Below are 22,077 nucleotides of genomic sequence, written 5' to 3'. Positions count from 1 at the left end.
AGGCAGATTTAAGCAAATTGGTTTGATTTGCATGTGCAAATACAGTAGCTTAAGTGATTTGTAGTGCAGGCCATAATTCATTTAGCAAATGTGCATAGGTCTCCTGAATAACATTTTGTTTAAGTAAACCTAATATTAATGAGTACTTTGAGCTACACATACACGGATATTTCAAAAAGTAATAGCAATTTCCTACATGTAGCATGGGGAGGCATTTAGTTGTTATTTTCCAAAACACAATTGTAAAGCATTGTGCCAATTAATGTGCAAATAATAGGTGTTCTGTATTCCTGAAACCCAACTGTTCCGGCTATAGTCTGCGAGTTAATTACCCAGTAAAAATAAATAATAAAATAGTAAAGAGAAAACATAAAATAATATTGCAGTCAAGGTCTTTCCTATGTTAAAATAACTCCTAATTTGTTTATGGAATTATTGTCCTTTACTTGGCTGAGAAACGCGTCTTTTACAGCTGTGTTTAATCATTACAATTATTTTGTGTAAGTAAACAAGGCCTAAGCTGATAGTAAGTTAAATGGAACAGGATTTAATGGAATTAGAGGTAGCAGCAGGCTTTTATCAGGGAAAATGGCACTAACAACAGAAAATGTTCTGTGTAAATGATGTACATCAATAGACTACAAGCTGTGCATTTAAAGCAACTTTAAAATGCTATTATTCCTAGAAGTTGGTATTCTTATAAAATGCTAACAGCAGGAGGCACAGTGCAGGGACATTGAGCAGTTGAACCATTAGCAGTTTAAACATTTCTGTACAATTGTTATCCTGTTAACCGCAGCAGTCAATTCACATCCACACAGCACTTATGCTTAAGCTGAACCTACACATTTTCAACCTTGGCTTAAAAGTAGTGATGGAAACCTATTAATAAACATGCACACATGAGGTCATATCAGGATTGGAGGACAAACTGTTTTGGTACTAGCACTACCCTCCAGTGTCAACTCACTCCTTCTCAAGTTGTGAGCACACCTACCTGTTGCTCACAACTCCACATTCCCTAGATTGCTAAAACTATACCTCCAGAATCCTTCTGATCAGCAAATCCTAGGCTCTGTGGTTTAACCGACAGCACCACCCGCACCAAGACCACACTAGGAATTGGTTATAACTCAGTGGCAGAGCACAGGTTTTGCATGCAAAGAGTTCCAGGTTCATCCGCCAGCAACTTCAGGTGCAACTGAGGAAAAAAAACCTGTCTGAAATCCTGGGGAGCTACTCCTAGTTAAGTGTTGAAGATACTGAGATAGATGGACCAATGGTCTGACTTGGAAAAAATGCAGGATTCCACAGTACTTGATGTTTGCCACTACTAAGTTAAACCAGCTTCTGCACCAATTTATATTAAGGAATTTAGCAGCAGCTATTGCTAGGCCAACCTCTTTCACAAACCGAGGCACCATTCCATGTGACTAACCCTTCATGAATTTGTGTGGAATTTGTGTTTCCTATGGTGCTGTCCTTGAATAAAATCCAGAAACATCAACGGGATGGCAGGACACAACATATTTCTGGGGTCCTTTCCAGCTTTCATAGGCAACTATTTGTGAGCACAATTCAAAGTGTTGGTTGGTGCTTTTTGAAGCCTTGAGAGGTTTTTTTTTTTTTTTTTTTTTTTTTTAGGACTGGGTACATTTAGAACCAGGGCTTTTTCAGAGAGAACTCACAGGAACTTAGTTCCAGAACCTCTCAGGTGGGTTCCAGGCCTCAAGTGGGCAGCATTGCCATTCTAAGCAAAAGAGGGAGATGTTCATGGTGAGTTCTGGCACCTCTTTTTCTAGAAAAAAAGCACTGTATAGAACCATCTCCTCTCAATGCTCTGAACAACATTTGTGGCCCTGCTCTAGATTCCGCAACTGACTTAGGTGCATCAAGGAGTGTAGAGAGGGGACCTCATTTTTGGCAGGTTTGGAGGCTGATGAGTGCATTTCAGTGTCACTGTGCTGAGGGAGGTAAGTTCGTTAGTTTGTGGACTTTTTGTGCTGCCAGGTTTTTATAGATTGTATCCAACTAAGGCCCCATCTACACTTTATTTTAGTTTTACTTATTTTCAGTTTACTGAAATTTATTTTTAGCCACTTTGACTTTGGAGAGAAAAGACATAGTCACATATCGTAGTGGTAATCCCACTGCTTATGAAAATGTCATTATGGTGCTGGATATGTGCAGAATTATTCAAGAAAGTTCTATATGTCATTGTATACACCCTGTATTTACACTATACACACTTTTGACACATTATTATCTTCTGAAAGCCAGACCTTTGGGGGAAGCAAGTGTGTGGCAAATGTTGCAAAACATTTATGGAATTGCAGCCCATTTTAGCCTTACCACACTGTTCTTGAAAATTCCACCCAACCTATTGTTATTCTGTCTAATGCGTTCCTATGAATGGTCTGGGTCTGATTAAGAGAAAGATAAGTGAACAGCTTTTAGCGCTGAAAAAAAAAAGTTAGAATTAGAGCTTCTTTTTTGCATTGGCAATCAAATAATTTGTATAAAGGAAGGGATATAAAACGTGTTTGCTCATTGGATCAGAGCTTACCATCCGTGTATATTGGCACTGGAACAGTCTCCTGAATATAGATTAAATTCTGGCATTTTATCAATGTATATTATTTTCAAGCAAACTGTATTGCTAGTGAGCACTGCCATTAATCTCAGTATATTTATTTACAGTACAAGCCCCAGAAAGGAGGGCTTATCATATTTGGTCATGATGTTAATAAGAGTACTAGAAATGAGTTCAAAGAGGCTAAGCAGGCAAGAACAAAACATGATACAGAGTTTCTTTAATTTGGAATGGGAGGGTGAATTGCTAGGAGTTGCTACTCCCTCATTACTGTGAAGAGAGCATTACCTTTAGTAACTAATGAGTGGCTGCATTTCTACCAATAATGTTCCTTGATGTCTGGAAAACTAATTCTTCTATCCGTGAAAAGTGGAACCCTTCAGCTAGCAATCAGGGCAGAGAAATTCAAGCTAATGCTCTCTGGAAATCTTATATAGGCTCAGACATTTTGCTGCCTGCTTCAAATATCCTTCCCCATGCTATGATTATATAATTTTTAATAAAGCAAAATACTGATAGATTGTACTTCAGACTGCCATTCATTCCACAGAATCTCAGGATGGACACACACACACACACACACACACAAAACTGGACAATATTAAATTCCCGAAGGGCCATAAAGGTGTCAGCAGCAAAGTTGAAATTATATCCCTTCACAATTTTATCCCCAAACATAAGTTTCCCTCAAACTTGGCACCACTCAGGGAAGCAAATAACCTTAATTAATTTGCTGGGAGACTCTTCCTAGATGAGTTTTACACACAACATTAAAAAGCCTCTTTAAGCGTCATTCCTGTTATTTCTACAATTTCTACAATATATGGCTCCTGTTGATATAAGATAGGCCATGGATGAGCAATCTACTGTTATTAGCTAGCCCAGGGGATCCCAAACTGTGGAATGTGAACTTCATTCCTGTGGTCTGTGGATTTGTGGTTGAAGGTGGGAGATGACATAGCATCATAGATCATAGAATTGACCCTGCAGTCACTCTTCAACATCTGTTCATGAAGCTATCATCTGCGCATGTGCAATGGCTGTCTCAAATGCACACACCTCAGCTTAACTGCGAACTGGCCTATGTTTTCCTTGTGGATTGAAGCTGGTTTGAGGGGAAATGCATCAAACGAGTTTCTCAAGAAACTGCAAGATAGCTCTGCATTGTGGGAGGGCAGTGGAGGCAAACTGTGTACGCATTACTGCATACTCTATGTTTATCTGAGAAATGTGACTAAATTACTATTGAGGATATTGCTTTGCTGTAGTGATTTGTTATGTATAAAATGCAGATAGACTGGGTGAACCACTCTCCACTTCCCTTCAGGGTTGCTAACCCAAGTCAGCAAATCACTGTTTGGTTCTTAAATTCAGAGTTAGATGACTAAAATGAAAACATAAGCCAATGCATCACCACTTAGCTGCAAGTACTGCTAAATAAATCAAGCAGTTAGGTCTGGATATTCTAGAATTTTGTGGAAACTCTCCGTCCTCAAAAAATTAGATTTGTTTTCTTCAGATCTAAAGAATTTTATTATTTGTAACATGTATATCCCTCTTTTTCTTCATGGTGCTCTTGCACCATCTTATTCTTATAACAACGCTGTAGGAAGAAGAAGATGAAGAAAGTATGACAGCATTTTATTATTTATTACAGTATTTATTTAATATTATTGGTTCTGAGGTTGCAACACAGATGGGCCCTTATTTTAACTTATTAATTAAATTTATATCCCAACCTTCCTCCCAAAGGAGCCCAGGGTGCCAACACCTAAAACAATAAAATTATAAAAAGAAATTGTCAAACATCCAGAACAGTTTTAAAAATTAAGAATTTCTAAAAGCATTGAAAAATAATCAAATTCCTTCATGTCTGATAATTTCAAGGTGGCTGTGGGTGATATCTTCCACCCATTGCCAAGTAATCAGGAATGTTTTAAATTTCTTCCTGAATGTTAAGAATGAGGGAGGTGGGTGCACCTCAGCAGGGAAGGCATTCCACAATGTGGCCTGGCCATCTGGGAAAGATTTCTGGATTCTTTGTGAATATGAAATAAAAAAGTGCAAATTCATTGTGCAATAAAATGACCATCAGATGAGGCACTGTCATCAAGGAGAGAGTGGTGTACGTGTTTGAGGGACAGCAACACACACAGAGTGACCAAGACAGAAGGGAAAAAGAGCAAACCAGGAAGTGCATACAAAAAATAGTTTGTCCACAAGCAACTCAGCATATTAAAGCAACAAGGCAAGTTAGGTTGGTTATTCATTACCAGGAGCTACAATGTGTGCAGAGCCTCCCTACTGCCAGAGTACATTTAAAGAGAATAAAGGGAACGAGGAGGTGCAAAGATAGGGAAGTTCAGCTGGAAGCTCTCTCTGCTGTTTCTGTTTACCTGTTCTGTTGCTACAAGATTTTTTGGCCCCTAACGTGAGGATTCAGGTCTTTCTGACCCATCAGAAGAGGAAGTGAAAAAATTCCCCTGACATGAGCAATTGCACTTCAGTGCTCAGATTTCAGTCCTGATCGTGGAGCTGGAAGGCAAGGAGGAAACTCTTACGGTGAAGAAGACTTGGAGGGGGAGAAACAAAGAAGAGGACGCTTCCAGTGAGATCGTTTGCCTTTTGTACTAGAGGAAGGAGTCCTGGGACAATTTTTGAAATGACGCTGAATGGAAAAAATGGGTGTGAAGGGATCTTGAACGCTTCAGGGTAGGAAGAAGGGGACTGAAGGAATACAGGCCACAAGCAAGAAGGGGACAGAATGGGGAACTGCTGTCAGAAATATTGTGCTTGTCTGGAGCCCTATATGCCTTGGCTTTTCAATTGTGGGACTGAGGATAAGTCTAACCCAACTACTACCAATTCGACTGTGACGCCAGACTCCTCGGACACCATCTGTATACACATCCCAAACCCACCGCCTCTTCATCCATCAAAGCAGACTTGCAAATATGTGGCCCTGTTTGATTACCAAGCCCGTACAGAGGAAGATCTGAGCTTCCGAACTGGAGATAAGCTTGAAGTGCTGGATAAATCTCAAGGGAGCTGGTGGTTTGCGAAGCTGCTCGTGGAGAATGGGTCTGCTAAGCATGGACAGAAGCGGCAAGGTTACATCCCTGCCAACTATGTGGCTCCTGACCAGAGCATTGAAGCTGAACCGTAAGTTCTGAAATGTATATTGTTACATGATACAGCTGACATATAGCAATAGCTAGACAGAGAGCTGCAGGGCGTGGGGGTGGGGAATGACAGCAACTTCAGGTAACAAGGAAATTTGGAGTAAGAATAGTTTCTGTCATATAGACATAACAAAGCAACATACTGTAGGTTGCTTCCAGATAACCTGTTTATTGAACCTTCATTCTGATTTGTATGCATGGAGATTGCAGACAACATCCTATCAAGCAATGGTTATCCCACATTTTCTAGTGCATTTTCCCATCACATTCATTGCCACAAAACCCTTTTTTAAAAAAGCAGCATGTTTGTTGAGCAAAAGTGCCAAATCCACTTTAAGTGTATAAGCTGGTTTTGCCAATATGCAGTTGCATCCCACCTGTGAAATAATGACAATCTGAAAGTGGTAATTTAGTAATATCTTTTAATTAAAGCAACAGAGCAAAATAGTGACCTAGGTCAGATGTGATAATAAACCATGATTTATTGTGATGGGAATGAGCTGCAACAAGTCTTGGGGTTACACACTCCCAGATCCGCCTCTGGCAAGACTGTGAGGTAGAAATTTGAGCTGTTCACTTCCTTTTTAAAAAAATTAACCATAGGTTGTCATTTCATCCAAACCTGATAAACTGCAGTAAATATTTATTATGGTTTATTCGAAACAAGCCAACTTCAAATGATGGGATACAAAGCTGTTTTGTTCAATTAACCAGTTAAGAATAACTACAGTTTAGGATTTCGTTGCACTGCTAAACTGCAACTTGTCAAAAGCAGAAGTGAAACTTTTGATCTCTACACGGCCACACCAGTACGGCGGAATCGTCTGAGTCAGAAGTTCTCTGTGACTTGTTTCCATCACAATAATGAAAGCCTATTGCCTACCAAGCAATGCTTAAGCTTTTCTTATTAACATATAAAGTCCTGAGCAACTCCGGGCCAGTTTACCTGAAGGACCACCTTTACTCTCTGTAAGATTGATTAAGATATTCAGAGGAGGCCTGTTGGCCACATAACAATCTGCAGATTGTCGTCTAGCAAAAACATATACCGGTAAATGGGCCTTTTCTGTGGTGGTGCTGTAGAAGCTTCTCCCACCCTCATTATTTGGGCAGCATCAACAGTAGCATGCTTCCAATCTTTACTGAAAACACATCTCTTTGCTTGGACGTTTCCTGATAATCAATACTAGATTCTACAACCGTATATTTCTTGATATTCTGATAGCTGCATTTTGAAATAGTTTTAATGGATGTTTTCGTGTTGTGAACTGCTTCAAGATTTTCTTAGCAGTAAGAAATATAACAAAATTTTAAAATAAATAATAATAAAATATTAAGCCATGGTTTTTCATGACTTACAAACCATCACAGCACTGCTGAAATTGTGAAGTGGGGCAAGCAAATTGATAGGAGTTCATAGGATTGTATGCAATGCTGTTCTTCTTATGACAGAAAGCCCTTTGAGCCAGTGGAAGCTTCTAGTCAGCAGGCAAGAGGGGGAGGGGAGTGATATTTTGCATATTCACCCTCCATACTTGCATCCCCATCCAAAAATCTCCAGAGGTTTGAAACAGCATAAGGGGGTGGGTGCAGCGAGAACAGCAAATTGACAAAAAATAGTCTTCTTCTATACTTCTTGAGTATCACCCTTCATAAATAACATGGAGTTCACTTTAAGAGGTTTTATGTGCTAGAGCAGGGACAGCCTCAATATATGGTGGACTCTGACTTCCATCAACCCCCAACAACCATGGGGATGATGGGAGTTGTAGTCCAACAACATCTGGAGGGCAACCCATTGACTATCCCTGTACTGCAGATTGCAAGAGCAGAGCAGGTCAGGATTCTCTATAAGTCAGCATACTCGGAAACATCTGGGGAGAACTCATCAGTGTGTGGATTCAAGAATTTCATCTTAATATAGGGTTGCTATTAAAGGAATTAAAATGATAACTATCAACCTTAGCAGCTAAGCCTATCTATTTTAGACCTATAAAATATGAGGATTGTTGCTGTAGTTAAGAAAACTATAAACACACGACTGTATATTATTACACTGGAGAGATTTAATTGTAGCTTTATTGCAGCTTGTTTACATTACACCAAAGACAGTGTGTGATTTATATTTGCATGAAAAATAAATGCTGCAGTAGCTTCCTTAATTCAACTTACATTCGCAGTGGAACTCAGAGGTATGTACTGAAAGTGGCTTTGGGGGAAATACTCCATGGAATAGCAAGCAGATGTGGTGCCATGGCACTGACACATGTCTGCTTTCTGTTTGGGCACATGTTACGTTGCCGTATGTTTGGGTAAAATATATTAGGTGCTGCACAAAAGCAGTTAACTACAATGGGGCCCAGCTCTCAGCTTTACAATCTAAGATACAGGCTCAGGAGAAAAGAGGAAGAAGTTATGTCATAGAGGCTGCAGACCTTTGGTGAATCCTACTCCAAATTAAATTGGCACAAAGGTCATCTGAACTAGTAAATTGAATAAGGAACTAAAAAATACCTAGAAAAATTAACCACCACTTTCTTTGTACAGCAGCTGAGTTGTGGGGCATTTTAAGGGCAAAGAGGATAAGCAGTGAAATTGGGCTACTCCCAAGAAAATGGGTACATAGGATTGCAGCTCTAGACAACAGTCCTATATCCAGAATCTTTGAATTAAGACACTTTGAATTTACAGGAAATTACAAGATACACATAGCATTGTGCTGCGAGTAAAACATGCTTCCATGGACCAGAGCCCACTTTATCAGAGTGGCCTCTGGTCCTCTTCACCCTAATAAATCTGCTTGTTTTGTGTGCTGCAGAAAGACGCAGGTAAGTGGACAGCTGAATGTTGGCAATTAGTGGGCTGGGGATCTCCATACTTTTTTCTTTTTTCTTTAGTTCTGCAAAGGAAAAATGAACAGGCTTTCAAAATGTTTAATCTGGCATAATAGCTAGTTGGCACTGAATGCTATTGTCAGTCTTGGTGTGTTGCGACAGCTTGTTCTGCTCCGTGCATCCAAGCTGCAATTCTGCAAGGCAAAAGTGTTTGGCCAGGAATGGTGGTGGCTGGGAGTGGAGTACTGGGCCTTGCCAACAGAAGGTTTGACTGCATGTGGAAATTGGGGATTCTACTACACAGTGCTGGGTGTGAAGGGTGCTAGAGAGCAATACAGCCTAGAAAAGACACATTGCTCACATATGGCAAAGGCAGAGAGAGATGGGAGACAGCTGCAGAAGCTATGCTTTGCAGCAAGTATTTTTTTCCATTGCTTAACTGAATGGGGAGCTTACTAGGTACCTGACCTGTTACCAAGGAGTGGGATTTGGTGCTGGATATTTTGAACTGGAGACCCAAAAGGACTTGCCAGAGATGTAGGCAGAGAAGCGTTAGCAACATGCTCAAATTTCCATGTGTATCGTAAGGCCAGTCCATTCTTGCAAAGTGCTCCCTTCGTGTGCAATGTGACCTCAAAGGGGTTGCGTGTGAATCACAAATTGTGTAGGCTTGATCTACATATAAGTTCTGTACACCTTCCTAGATGAGAAACTTAGGAAAAATGTAAGGCAGGGATGGGGAACCTGTGGCCCTTCAGATCCCATTATCACTCACTATTGGCTATTTTAGCTGGAGCTGATAGGGAATCTGTGGTCCCCCAATATCCAACTCCCATCACTAGTATAAGGTATGAAGCACATTTCAGTCTCTTAAATTCATACCTTTAAATATGAGTCTGGGGTATATAATAGGCTTGTTAACTTTAAAGGCAAAGAGCATCTAAGGTAACTGTGCTCTTCATGCAGACAACATCCTGTTGGTCTCAGTAGCATGCTAGGGTGTTCTTGGTGCTGCCAGAAACACACCAGGTATGCACTGCTGGGTATTCCTGCAATGCTTGATACCAATTTGAATGTGGGCAGATGATCACTTCATTATTTAGGGGGGGGGGGAAATGCTCATTTATGGGTGACCTTTTGGGTGGGAGAGAGGGCCTTGCATTTTTGAGCTCACCACTTTATTCACATATGGTAAGTAAAGGTAAAGGTACCCCTGCCCATATGGGCCAGTCGTGTCCGACTCTAGGGTTGTGCGCCCATCTCACTTAAGAGGCCGGGGGCCAGCGCTGTCCGCAGACACTTCCGGGTTATATGGCCAGCATGACAAGCTGCATCTGGCGAGCCAGCGCAGCACACGGAAACGCCGTTTACCTTCCCGCTAGTAAGCGGTCCCTATTTATCTACTTGCACCCGGAGGTGCTTTCGAACTGCTAGGTTGGCAGGCGCTGGGACCGAGCAACGGGAGCGCACCCCACCGCGGGGATTCGAACCGCCGACCTAACGATCGGCAAGTCCTAGGCGCTGAGGTTTTACCCACAGCGCCACCCGCATCCCCTTCACATATGGTATGCAGCTTTAAAAACACAATTGAGAGGTGGTGAATGACTTTCACAAACTACACATAGCACTTGTGTGACTGTTTTCCTTGAGGGTTTTTTTTTCTAACCCAACTTATCAATATCACCTCCTCCGAGCTGCATCCCCTTGAGGGCAAAAGACAGCTTACAGAAGGAAATTCTGATTAGGTTTTTAAGGTTTGACCCTATGGTGCTATATAGAAAGATTTGTTGTTCTGCCAGTAAGCTTGTTTCCTCTCCAGTTCTCTTTCTCTGTATCTCCTTGGCAAATGCTTAAAATGATTTGGCCAATATTTTCAGCTTTATAATGAAAACATAAAGGTTAAGGTAAAGGTACCCCTGCCCGTACGGGCCAGTCTTGCCAGACTCTAGGGTTGTGCACTCATCTCACTCTATAGGCCGGGAGCCAGCGCTGTCCGCAGACACTTCTGGGTCATGTGGCCAGCGTGACGAAGCTGCATCTGGCGAGCCAGCGCAGCACACGGAACGCCGTTTACCTTCCCGCTGGTAAGCGTTCCCTATTTATCTACTTGCACCCGGAGGTGCTTTCGAACTGCTAGGTTGGCAGGCGCTGGGACCGAACGACGGGACCGCACCCCGCTGCGGGGATTTGAACCGCCGACCATGCGATCGGCAAGTCCTAGGCGCTGAGGTTTTACCCACAGCGCCACCCGCATCCCAATGAAAACATATAGAGAGATAAATTGGATAAAAAAATTGGATTCCAGGTGGAAAAATCGAAATTAGAAACAGAATTGTTAGAACCTAAAACAAAGAATTTGTCAAAGACGTATAATTTGCTGCTGAAATGGAATACTCAGGATGAAACGGTGAAGTCTGTTATGATTAAATGGGCACAAGATGTTGGACACAATATCATGTTTGCTGACTGGGAACAGTTATGGACCACCGGCTTGAAGTTTACGGCATGTAATGCCTTAAGAGAGAATATTATGAAAATGATTTATAGGTGGTACATGACCCCAGTCAAGCTTGCAAAAATATATCATTTGCCCGATAACAAATTTTGGAAATGTAAGGAGACTGAAGGTACATTCTTTCACCTTTGGTGGACATGCCCAAGGATTAAGGCGTTCTGGGAAATGATTTATAATGAAATGAAAAAGGTATTTAAGTATACCTTCTTGAAAAAAACAGAGGCCTTTCTTCTGGGCATGGTTGGCCAATTGGTGCAAAAGAAGGACAAAACTTTTTTAATGTATGCGACAACTGCAGCAAGAATTCTCATCGCAAAACATTGGAAGACACAAGATTTACCCACCCTGGAAGAATGGCAGATGAAGATGATTGATTACATGGGATTGGCAGAAATGACCGGCAGAATCCGAGACCAGGGAAAAAAGTCGGCGGAAGAGGACTGGAGGAAATTTAAAGACTATTTACAGAAATATTGCAAAATTAATGAATGCTTGAATGATGTTGGACTGAAATTAAATGGTTACCAGCTGTAATGTAAAGGTTGAGTAATAAGCTAAAATAATTTATATTAAGTTACAATAAGGATTTGCTGAAATAAGATCTGAACTGGAATACAAAAGGGGGAGGTGAGAGGAGGTCCGAGATATAAGGTAATGGAAATAAGTGATGGGAATTATATTTGTTTTGTTTTGTTTTTTAATTGTGTATTACTTGTTTTTTGTGGTTTTTATGTTTGTATTAAATTGGAAACTTGAATAAATATTTAATAAAAAAAAGAAAACATATAGAGAGCTTATTTCTGAGCAATATGATTTTCTTTTTAATGACTCGAACTACAGTATAGTAGTTTCCAGCTCTATCAATACATGTAGTTTTATGATATAAATTAACTATTTGGAATGGTTGCCTTAAGTATCCTAACATGCCTTGAATCACCAAGTTTTAATTTTAACGAGTAGTACTAGTCACACAATTTAAACTTTTGAGAATATGCTCTCTCTGCTTCTGTTGCTTGTCTATGCCTTGCTTTCGATTATATTCAGCACTGCAAACAGGAACCATGGAAACCAACCGATCACCTGTCCTTGCTCTGTTAGTGCCAATTGTTTTGCCTAAACACGAAAATGTCCTTCTGCCAATGTATTATGGACAACAAATGTTAGCCAGCTGTACTGTTAATTTTAATAACTTAAACCATGGAGGGAGGGCTGTGATTGAAAACAACCCCACTTTTGTTTTCTAAACTGGCCACAAAAAACATAGTATCCCTTCAGGCTTGCTTTTTAATAAAGGCCTCTTTCACTGTTTCAGCCAACATTCACTGAAATATGAGTTTAAGTATCAGTTGAATGTTACATGTCAATGAGAAGGCAGCACAGGGCATGTGCACTGAGAATTAAGGTGGCAAAATCCTACAAGCACATAGGCGCCGACTCCATGGGGCCTGAGGGGGCCCGAGCTCCCTCAAAAATTCATTTGGGGGGGGCTCCGCCCCCCCCAATAATTTAAGAAAATTATTAGTTATATTATGCTTTGTAAAATCACAAAATTATGTTGGTATTTTTTATTTTCCTTGTTTGACGATAGTTACCTTTTAAAATACATTCAGTAATGAGTTAAAACAAAGCCACTCCCGATCTAGAGAGGGGGTGGGGTTGCGGGCTCTCGACCCATCAACAATCTCGCGGGGCTGGCGTCAGCCCCGCGAGAAGCGGGGATTCCCCCTAGCTCATTAATATTCACCGCCCACGGCGGCAGCCAATCGGCTGCCGCAAAGGGCAGGCCCTCACAGGTTCACTTAAGGTCGGGGCAGCCCGGGGCTCGCCCCTTTCGTTCCCCCAGCAGCAGCGGTTTGGAGGTCTTGGGCCCCCCCCAATATTTTTTATAAGTTGGTATGGGCCCCCGCCCCCCCCCAATATTTTTTATAAGTCGGCGCCCCTGTACAAGCATGTACCTGGAAGTAAGTCTCATTTATCTCAGTGGGGCTGACATTTGTGTAAGCAACACAATGATCTAGGGTGCAGAAATACCGCACATTTAAAGCACATTATACCCCCTCCCAAATAATCCTGGGAAATTTAGTTTGTCAAAGATGCTGGGAATTGTAGCTCTGTGAGGGGTAAACTATGGTTCCCAAGATTCTTTGGGGGAAATCATGACTTATAAAGTGGTATAAGAGTGCTTTAAACATATGGTGTGGGCACAATATTTTACAGCAGAATATCGACATTATAGAAAAGGAAAGTTTTGAGGAGGGATTTGAAGGAAGTAAAGGAGGCAGATCAAGGCATAAGGGCTGCAGAGGAGAAAGGGCAGAGTTATTTTGGGAAGCAGTAAACCTCTTAGTGGTGGAGCTGGATATGCAAATAACCCAGGTAGGGATGCACCATGATTTAGAGATAGCAGAGTGAAACAGCTGTTCCAAGGAAAGAAACAACTTTGCTCCAAGTGAGTGAAATTCTGTCATGTTAATTGTATGCATTATATAAAAATGTTTAGACTGGATAAACACTGAACTTGTTTTCACTCTCCTGCAAATAAATCCTTTACAGCTGTGTGTCAACAGTGCTTCTTTCCATGGAAGCTTGCTAATATTCTGGTCATTCAAAGATTCCCTGTGCGGGCCACTCTAGTTTGAATATCTGGAGATAGGAAATTAAATGCGGGAATTAGAAGAAAGAGTATGCCAGCTTAAAGAATTGACTTGTGGTTTTTTCCCTGGGGACTTCAGAAAAATCGAGTATTAAAAATGTTCAGATAGGTTTTGCTCACAGTAGATCAAATAAATTAATGAACTTAACTTAGTAAACTTAGTAATGTTCATTCATTTCATGGAATATACTCTGAGTAAAACTTAAATACCACCCCAAATATTGTTGAAGTTGCACTGAGAAATAGAGGCTGTGAAAAATGGGGATAACTTGGATCCAATATGTAAGATAGTCCTAAATCTTGATGTTTATGAGAATGTCTGGAAACAGTGTCAACTTCTTAGATTGTATGTGACCTAAGATCTAGTTATGACTAAATGGGTCTGAAACCTATAAAGAATTACAGGTAGTTCAAGGACCTGCTATGCTCTAACATCAGAAAGAGAATCAAGAATGTTTTTTAACCAAATGTGGCATTTTCCACATCTAAGGCTTTGTGGTTTAATATTAACAAGGCAATAAAAAGATTGCTTGACTGTAAAATACCCCTTGATCTTCTGTTATTACAGTGACATATAAAATAATTGATAGGCACTGAAGATTGTTATGCTAATTGCTGCTAAAATTATCTATGCTAAGCACTAGGTGGACTGGGAGTTTCCCACCAGTTCACAATGGAAAACTAAAGTGCACAAAAGAACAGGTTTTAAAAGATAAAGAAAAAGTGTAACATTTTAAATTAAAATTCACATATGTTCCTTGATTATTGGTACAACAAAGCACGTACAGCAATTCACAATAATCATGCATTTAGTTTGTTATAAATCAATATTGATGATTTTTTTTGGTATATGGATGTGTATCATGCATATGTATGTCCCTACAGATTACACAGTAATGACAAAAAGAAAAGAAAAAAGAGTGACATTTGTATAATTTAGTAGCAATAAATGTCAGCTCCTGTCTTCAACTGGAGGCAATATCTGTCATATATCCAAATGTACTTTGCCCTGCCTTGTAAACAAGGATTTAAAGAAATAAAAAGAAATCAGCTGCATATTGACTTTAGGAGCATGATAACACAATCCTATGTATGTCTACTCAGAAGTAAGTCTGAATGAGTTTCATGGCGCTTACTCCCATTGTAGCATGAGAGCTTTTAAATCAGATGAAATTGCACAAGAAATTACTCTTTGAAAGAATGCAATATGTTAAACCTGATTATGCCAACGATTGTAAGCAGGGCATTCAGAAAGTGATTGTCTGAAGAAAAGGATAACTTATGAATTCAGGTTGATATAATGTGATATGCTGGGCAACTTTAGTGAAGGAATTCAAGCTTCAAAGCATGTACTATTTGGAGTAAAGATTGGAGTAAAGCTATGAACGAGGATCTCTGTGTAACTAGCGATGGGTGAGCACTGATGTGCCCATGGCGTGGCCCTCTGAAAGAAAAAGTTGCCCCAGGACCTCTGGCCTAAGCTTTCCAACACTCTTTAAGGTACTTGAGAGAGAAAAATATCTCCAAAAACACCCTGTTGCCCACCACTGCTTTCCAAGATAGAACCTGTTTCCTCAGATCTCTGTTCTACATTCTAGCCCTAGGCTTGAACTGGTATTTTAAGGGGAAATATTTTTTTCAGATGGAAAAAGTGAGATGAAATACGGAAAATTTTCTCAATGACTAGCATTGCCTCTTTGTGGATATGCTCTGCATTTCCCTTCCCATACTCTTCCTTCTGTTTTCTGTCTTCACCTACACTGTGACCAAAAATAACTCTCCTTTATTAAGAAGCTTAAGTGGGTGGTAGTGATTAATAGTCTCTAGATGTCATACTTTAAATGCACGGATACCTCTTATTTGTTGTTACAATAATTAGGTTATTCAGCTGCATGGATTGGACCAACAAGCATGATTCATAACCTTACATATCAACTGGATTATGTACAAAGAACAATAAATTATGCAGCCCAACATAGCTGTCTCTGAAAACATGAAGGACTGGTTTTCTGCAGATCAAAAATGGGGTTTGATTATGAGGATTAAGTGATCAAAATAGTGTGTGATCTGTTTGTGTACTTAAAAAAAACACACCTCTTCTTTAGTGGGTCCCTACTTCAGGCTTTTGTCTTTCCTCTGGTAATACTAAATGGCAGAAGATTTCATAAAATTTCTGAAAAAAATCAAGTGACATTGCTTAGTGGGGTTTTTTTAAACGTTTTGCTTAAATCAGACTAAGGACTGATTCCTATGGTTCATGGTTTTTTTTATCAGTGATGACGCTACAGGAAATAGATGAACAAAGTTCACAATGAAATGGAAGGGCGTAAATTACCTGCAAGTAGAGGTGATAAGTTAGGATAGTGCAAAGGTACTGTATATTGGCACAATTGATGGCATAAGATAAGAAAAAAGGGGAAGGATTACAATGTCATTCCATAAATGTGTTCACATTAAAATGTTTTTTTCCCTAATTACCTGCATAGGGAATCATCCCTAAAATGAGGAACAATCAAATCTAGGGATTCTGGAGAATCCATTTTTCATTTCCACCCTCGACTCTTGAACTCAGTCCATGAATCTAGTCCATATGAACTCTTGGATATGGGTTGGTGTGAAGGGTTTGGGTTTAATGTCCTGCCTTGGACCACTTCTCTATCCAGGAACTGACTATTCACTCTGGTATGTTTAAACAACAGCAGTGCGGTATCAGGAATGATGGTGGTCGAGACAAAAATCCTAAGGGTCTTATCTGAAAATTATTTCACTTGGGGACATTCCCACGATGGATGAAATAATTTTCCAACTATCCTGCAGCCCCTCCAACAAGTTGAGGACAGAAGATTATTGATCAGTGCAAGTGTGTGTGTGGGGCTATAATGCCATCTGTGTATCAGTTTCACTTTCTCTTAGGTTTGAGTTGAGGATACAGTGGTACCTTGGGTTACATACGTTTCAGGTTACAGACTCTGCTAACCCAGAAATAGTGCTTCAGGTTAAGAACTTTGCTTCAGGATGAGAACAGAAATTGTGCTCCGGCAGTGTGGCAGCAGCAGGAGGCCTCATTAGCTAAAGTGGTGCTTCAGGTTAAGAACAGTTTCAGGTTAAGTACGGACCTCCGGGATGAATTAAGTACTTTACCCGAGGTACCACCGTACAGCCATTTGAAGTGGCAGCACTAAAAGCCCTGTGCTACATCACCCTGTAAACTGTGGAGGCAAGTTCTTCCGTTTGGAGTCCTGCTATATATGATGCCAGTGATGAGGTGCCCTAAATAGAGCAATGAATAAGTATAGACATCCTTGGCCTGTGTCCCTTTTGCTAGCAGCTACTAAGCATACCACATAAAAAATACTGCCGGTTCCTACATACCAATATCCAGTCACATTTTAATTAGTGCAGCTTCCCAGTAAAAAGGCAAACCACCCTGTTCATATGTAGTCACCAGTTAAATATTCAGCTGAAACAATCAAGAAAGAGCTGCGATGTGAGTCAGAACAATACACTCAACTAAAAACAAAACAAAAGCCATATCACCACAAGCAATTCTTGATTGCTGGATTCCTGTTCAAAGAGTTTTGACTGGTGTGCCAGCTTCTAAGCTTTGATATACAAAGGGTCTCTCTCCGTCTCTCTCTGCCTCCATTTCAGCCACTTGACTTATAAATGATCTCTTTTTCTGGTATTAGAAGATAAAAGGAAAGCTGTAATGAAAACTCCCCCTCCCCACTTTTTTTTTACTTTGTGTACGCTTTGGTGATCCAATTTTAGCCGTGCAATTACATTTTATCTGTGCGAAGGCAACCCTACCATTAGCTGACAAAAATGTTCCCTGTGCTAGGCAAACAACGGCTCTGTTATAAATGCAGTTAAGATAGTAGCTTTAGATTCCTGTTTGCTCCTTCTCCAAATATGTGTCAAGCCCTTCGAAACTGATTTCCAATTAGGGCTAAGATAAAAATACTAACAACTCCCTTCTCCTTCTCTGCATTGCGATTATGTTTTTGGCACTCACAATTTTTGTTTACATTTGGGAAGCATTTGTGTAGGGATGCCATTGACCCTGTGAAGGGCCATACAGTTTCATCTTCATTCCTGTAAAATGGGATGCAAATCTGGGATGCCACCCTTCAGGTTCACACTGCCATATGAGCCACGTGAGCCACACGAGATTGCAGCCCCCCAGAAAAATGCTTTTTCAGGCACAGCACACCAAAATGTACATCCCAACCTCCTCTCTTGTGTGTACAGTGATGAATAAAAGCCACTTGAAACTCCACAGGGGGAAATTAGCAATACTACTACTACTACTACTACTACTACTGTAGCGCCCTGCTTGTGGTTAACGCTTAGCTGGAATGAAATATTCAACGCAGCAATAGAGAAATTAAAATAATAATTTATTTGTCAGACAAATAAATGAGAGGCACAGTGGTATATGGTTACCAAGCTCTGGCCTGGCCTCCTGCCATTCTGGCCAGCACTTATATTTCCTTAATCCAGCCCCCTTGCTCCTCCTGTGGCTGCCTCTGTCCAATCAGCCTGGTTGAAATTCCTATTGGCTGTTTGCTAGAACCAATCACAAAAGATACACCCATTTCCCTTCCCTTTTATGGGAAACAAAAAGCTATATATTCTTCTATCTATAAATGACAAATAAGTAGTAATATATCTTACATGTGTCTCAACAAGGAACCTTAATTACCAGCTCACCTCTTGCCCTCCTTGCCCTATTGCCTTCCAAAACGGATGGTTAATCTTAACTTTTTATCTTCAAGGATCTTGAGTTCACATCATCATTGAAAGATCTCCTTCTTTTGGAGGTCTCTAAACAAAGGCCTGACAACCATATATCTAATGATGTTTCCTGCTTGGCAGGGGGGCTGGGCTGATGGCTGACTTAATTTCAGGATAGTTACAACTCTTACAACTATATGAAATAAGAATCCATCATTTCTTAAATCCTTTACATAATTACATTTAAGCCAATATATTTAGTACATTATCATAAATAACCTTTTAGAAGAAAAGAAATCTTAAAAGGATCTCAGTTTAAGGAAGAAACAACTTTAGAAAAAGATTTCCCAAAATACCCTCTCCCTTTCTGCCAGCTTGATGCTTTCCCATTGCTCTTGACCTTTCAACCTTAGGAAAATATGGCTCAAGTTTAATGGGAGGTACATGGTTTTATTTTACTATTTATCAACTCTTAATTTATGTTTTCTCAGTCTTTTTTATATTCTGTAACATGCAAGGTCAGTGTCCTCGGACTCAGCCTGTAATTCCCTTTTTACGACTTTGAGAATTGTTTTCTGCTATAAATCAGGGGGCCCCCTTGTCTAGGAGGAAAAACATCTTGCCAAGGTTCTTAGGCAGCTGGCCTTCTGCCTGGCATGAAACATTTGAAAATCTTTAAGCTTTTTAAGATACAGGCCCTGATCAAAATATAAGCTTTGATAAAAATGCAGGCTTATGATTAGATGCCTCACTACTACTACTACTACTAATTATTTATTATTTATATCCTGCCCATCTGGCTGGGTTTCCCCAGCCACTCTGGGCAGCTCCCAACAGAATATTAATATTAATAACAAAAAAGTGATAAAACATCAAACATTAAAAACTTCCCTAAACAGGGCTGACTTCAGATGTCTTCTAAAAGTCAGATAGTTGTTTATTTCCTTGACATCTGACGGGAGGGCGTTCCACAGGGTGAGTTCCACTACTGAGAAGGCCCTCTGCCTGGTTTCCTGTAACCTCACTTCTTGCAGTGAGGGAACCGCCAGAAGGCCCTTGGCGCTGGACCTCAGTGTCCGGGCTGAACATTATCAAGTTGATAAAAGTGTACATGGTCATAGTTTTCGTGCCGTCATACCATCTTGGATCATCACATTACAGCATCCTGTTTGATGTATTGACTTGTTACCCTCACATTCTCATTGGAAAAATAGATACTCTTTAGTTGCTCAGTACCTGTAGGTACTGTACCAGTTGTATGAAGCAGTTTCTAAGAACACACTGATAGTCCTGCTCTCTGGATGTCATAGGCAGATAGGGATCTGTCCACTGCAATGAGAACTCTAGCACTTCTTTATTCTAGCACCTCTTTCATCTTCCCTGCTCCATTTCTCTTAAAAGGGTGGTGAAAATGACATTACTATTATAGACTGTCATCTCTGCAATATTATGGAGAAAACAATGAGGTGTTTTGTAGATTATAGTTTTGCGTGTACTGATAGAAACTGGATCTATAAATCAATGTCATGAGAGGTGGGAAGCTGAAAACTGTGAGTGAATCATGTAAACCTATTTCCTATTTGCTAAGAAGGCTGGACATGCCCTTATACTGAAGCCAACATTCTTCTGACTTCACTGAGCCTGTTATTATTTCCTCATTCCTTCTAGAAATGTTACTCATAGTCGAATGCTTGTTAAAATAAATAAGTCACTGTTGTTTCAAAGGCTTCCTTTTGGAATCCACTTTACTTCCTGCTATATAGTCTAAATTTGTCAATCAACTTTTGACCTTTACATGGGAAACTCTCACGAGTTTCACCTGCCTATCCACCTGCAGTGCCAGAATAACGCCATGGCTTGTGATGCCCTGATCTCTAGTAGGCACCTACTGCTGGTATTGGACATGTTGGCATAATACAGCGAGTGTGCAGTCACTGGAACAACTCATATTTTCCATGATTGTGCTTTTTCTGGTTTATGGCAAGGACAATACTTGAGTTGGGTATGGGGTGTGCTGATGTTGCTGCAGCTTGCCTGGATGTATCTGAGGAAGGACAAGGTGGCAGCAAAGCTGGAGCTGTGCAGGTGCAGATATGGGAATGTTGAATTGGCTTTGCTGCTGCAACTTTACCAGGGGTGTAAGAGGGCACTGGTTTCCATTCTGACCTGTATTTATCACACACAGCACTGTTTCCATTCCAGTTTGGCTTCCAACAAAAAGAACAACAATGTAATTCACCTCACTGTCTTTTGTGGCAGACTTTTCTATATTTAACTATGTAATCAATTACTGCATTATAATAAAAATTTATTATTTATACCTGCCCATCTGGCTGAGTTTCCCCAGTCACTCTGGGTGGCTCCCAATCGAGTGTTAAAAACAATACAGCATTAAATATGAAAAACTTCCCTAAACAAGGCTGCCTTCAGATGTCTTTTAAAAATAGGATAGCTGCTTATTTCCTTGACATCTCATGGGAGGGAGTTTCACAGGGCGGGCACCACTACTGAGAAGGCCCTCTGTCTGGTTCCCTGTAACCTCACTTCCCTGTAACCTCACCGCCAGAAGGCCCTTGGTGCTGGATCTCAGTGTCCAGGCTGAACGATGGGGGTGGAGATACTCCTTCAGGTATACAGCTACCGAGGCCATTTAGGCTTGAAAGATCAGCACCAACACTTTGAATTGTGCTCGGAAACATACTGGGAGCCAAAGCAAATCTTTCAGGACTGGTGTTATGTGGTCCCAGTGGCCACTCCCAGTCACCAGTCTAGCTGCCACATTCTGGATTAATTGCAGTTTCCGGGTCACCTTCAAAGGTAGCTCCACGTAGAGCGCATTGCAGTAGTCCAAGCGAGACTACATTCCTAACCTGCACAGTCCCAACCTCACTGCGGCACTGCCCCAACCCTGTCTAGACAGAAATGGACTTATGAAAGAACCCATCTGAAATTGGCATGGATCAGAAAAATGCTAATCCATCAATTCCTAGGGTATGGGTGGTTGAAGACATAAAAAATGCTTAATGCCTTGGTTTGTTTGATAATAGGAACAATCCGCCATGCCGGCATGGAGGGGGCAGTTGCAGGGGTGTGATGTCATCACAGGAAAAATGTTGGGGTGTAATGTTCGGCACTCCCTCCTGCAAAACTCAGGTGGAGACACTAGTCTCCACTGGGCCTCATTTTAAAAGAATACAAACCCTGGTTAAGTTCCAATTTTGCTATCACTCAGCAGAGATTGAGGTGACCCCAATACCATTTGGGAGTATGGCCTTTGTCCCTTACTTCGGCCATACAATAATAGTCATCTGTCCCATCAGCAAAGAAAGAGGAAGATAAGCTTCCAATCCTGGTCCACCACCATGTCCTGCTTGTTTCTCTTACCTCTTTGGACTGGTTCTCTCCATCACAAAACAGACAATGTGAGGACTGGATGTACCAGCAATTCAAAAGTTGTTTGGGGACTGACAAATCTGTTTTTCTTTGTATCACTCTCTGTGCTCTGAAATAAGTAAAAGATGGAGGAACTTCTAAACCTTCTCAAGTGTGTGTGTGTGTGTGAG

The 22,077-nt window shown here is 40.7% G+C and overlaps 1 protein-coding gene across 1 annotated transcript in view; it reads left to right on the top strand.

Moving 5' to 3' along the window:
* Positions 1-4,798: 4,798 nt before the first annotated feature.
* FRK (fyn related Src family tyrosine kinase) overlaps positions 4,799-22,077 on the top strand; it is a 40,040-nt gene continuing 22,761 nt past the window's right edge. The window contains exon 1 of the mRNA XM_081857181.1: positions 4,799-5,755. Coding sequence (XP_081713307.1) covers positions 5,358-5,755 — 398 coding nt within the window. The 5' untranslated portion in view covers positions 4,799-5,357. The remainder of the gene's footprint in view (positions 5,756-22,077) is intronic.

This window comes from Podarcis erhardii (assembly GCF_964252035.2).
Source record: "Podarcis erhardii genome assembly, chromosome: 3".
Taxonomy (NCBI): domain Eukaryota; kingdom Metazoa; phylum Chordata; class Lepidosauria; order Squamata; family Lacertidae; genus Podarcis; species Podarcis erhardii.
Note: the sequence above shows the minus strand (reverse complement) of the source record. Positions and strands in the feature narration are given on the sequence as shown.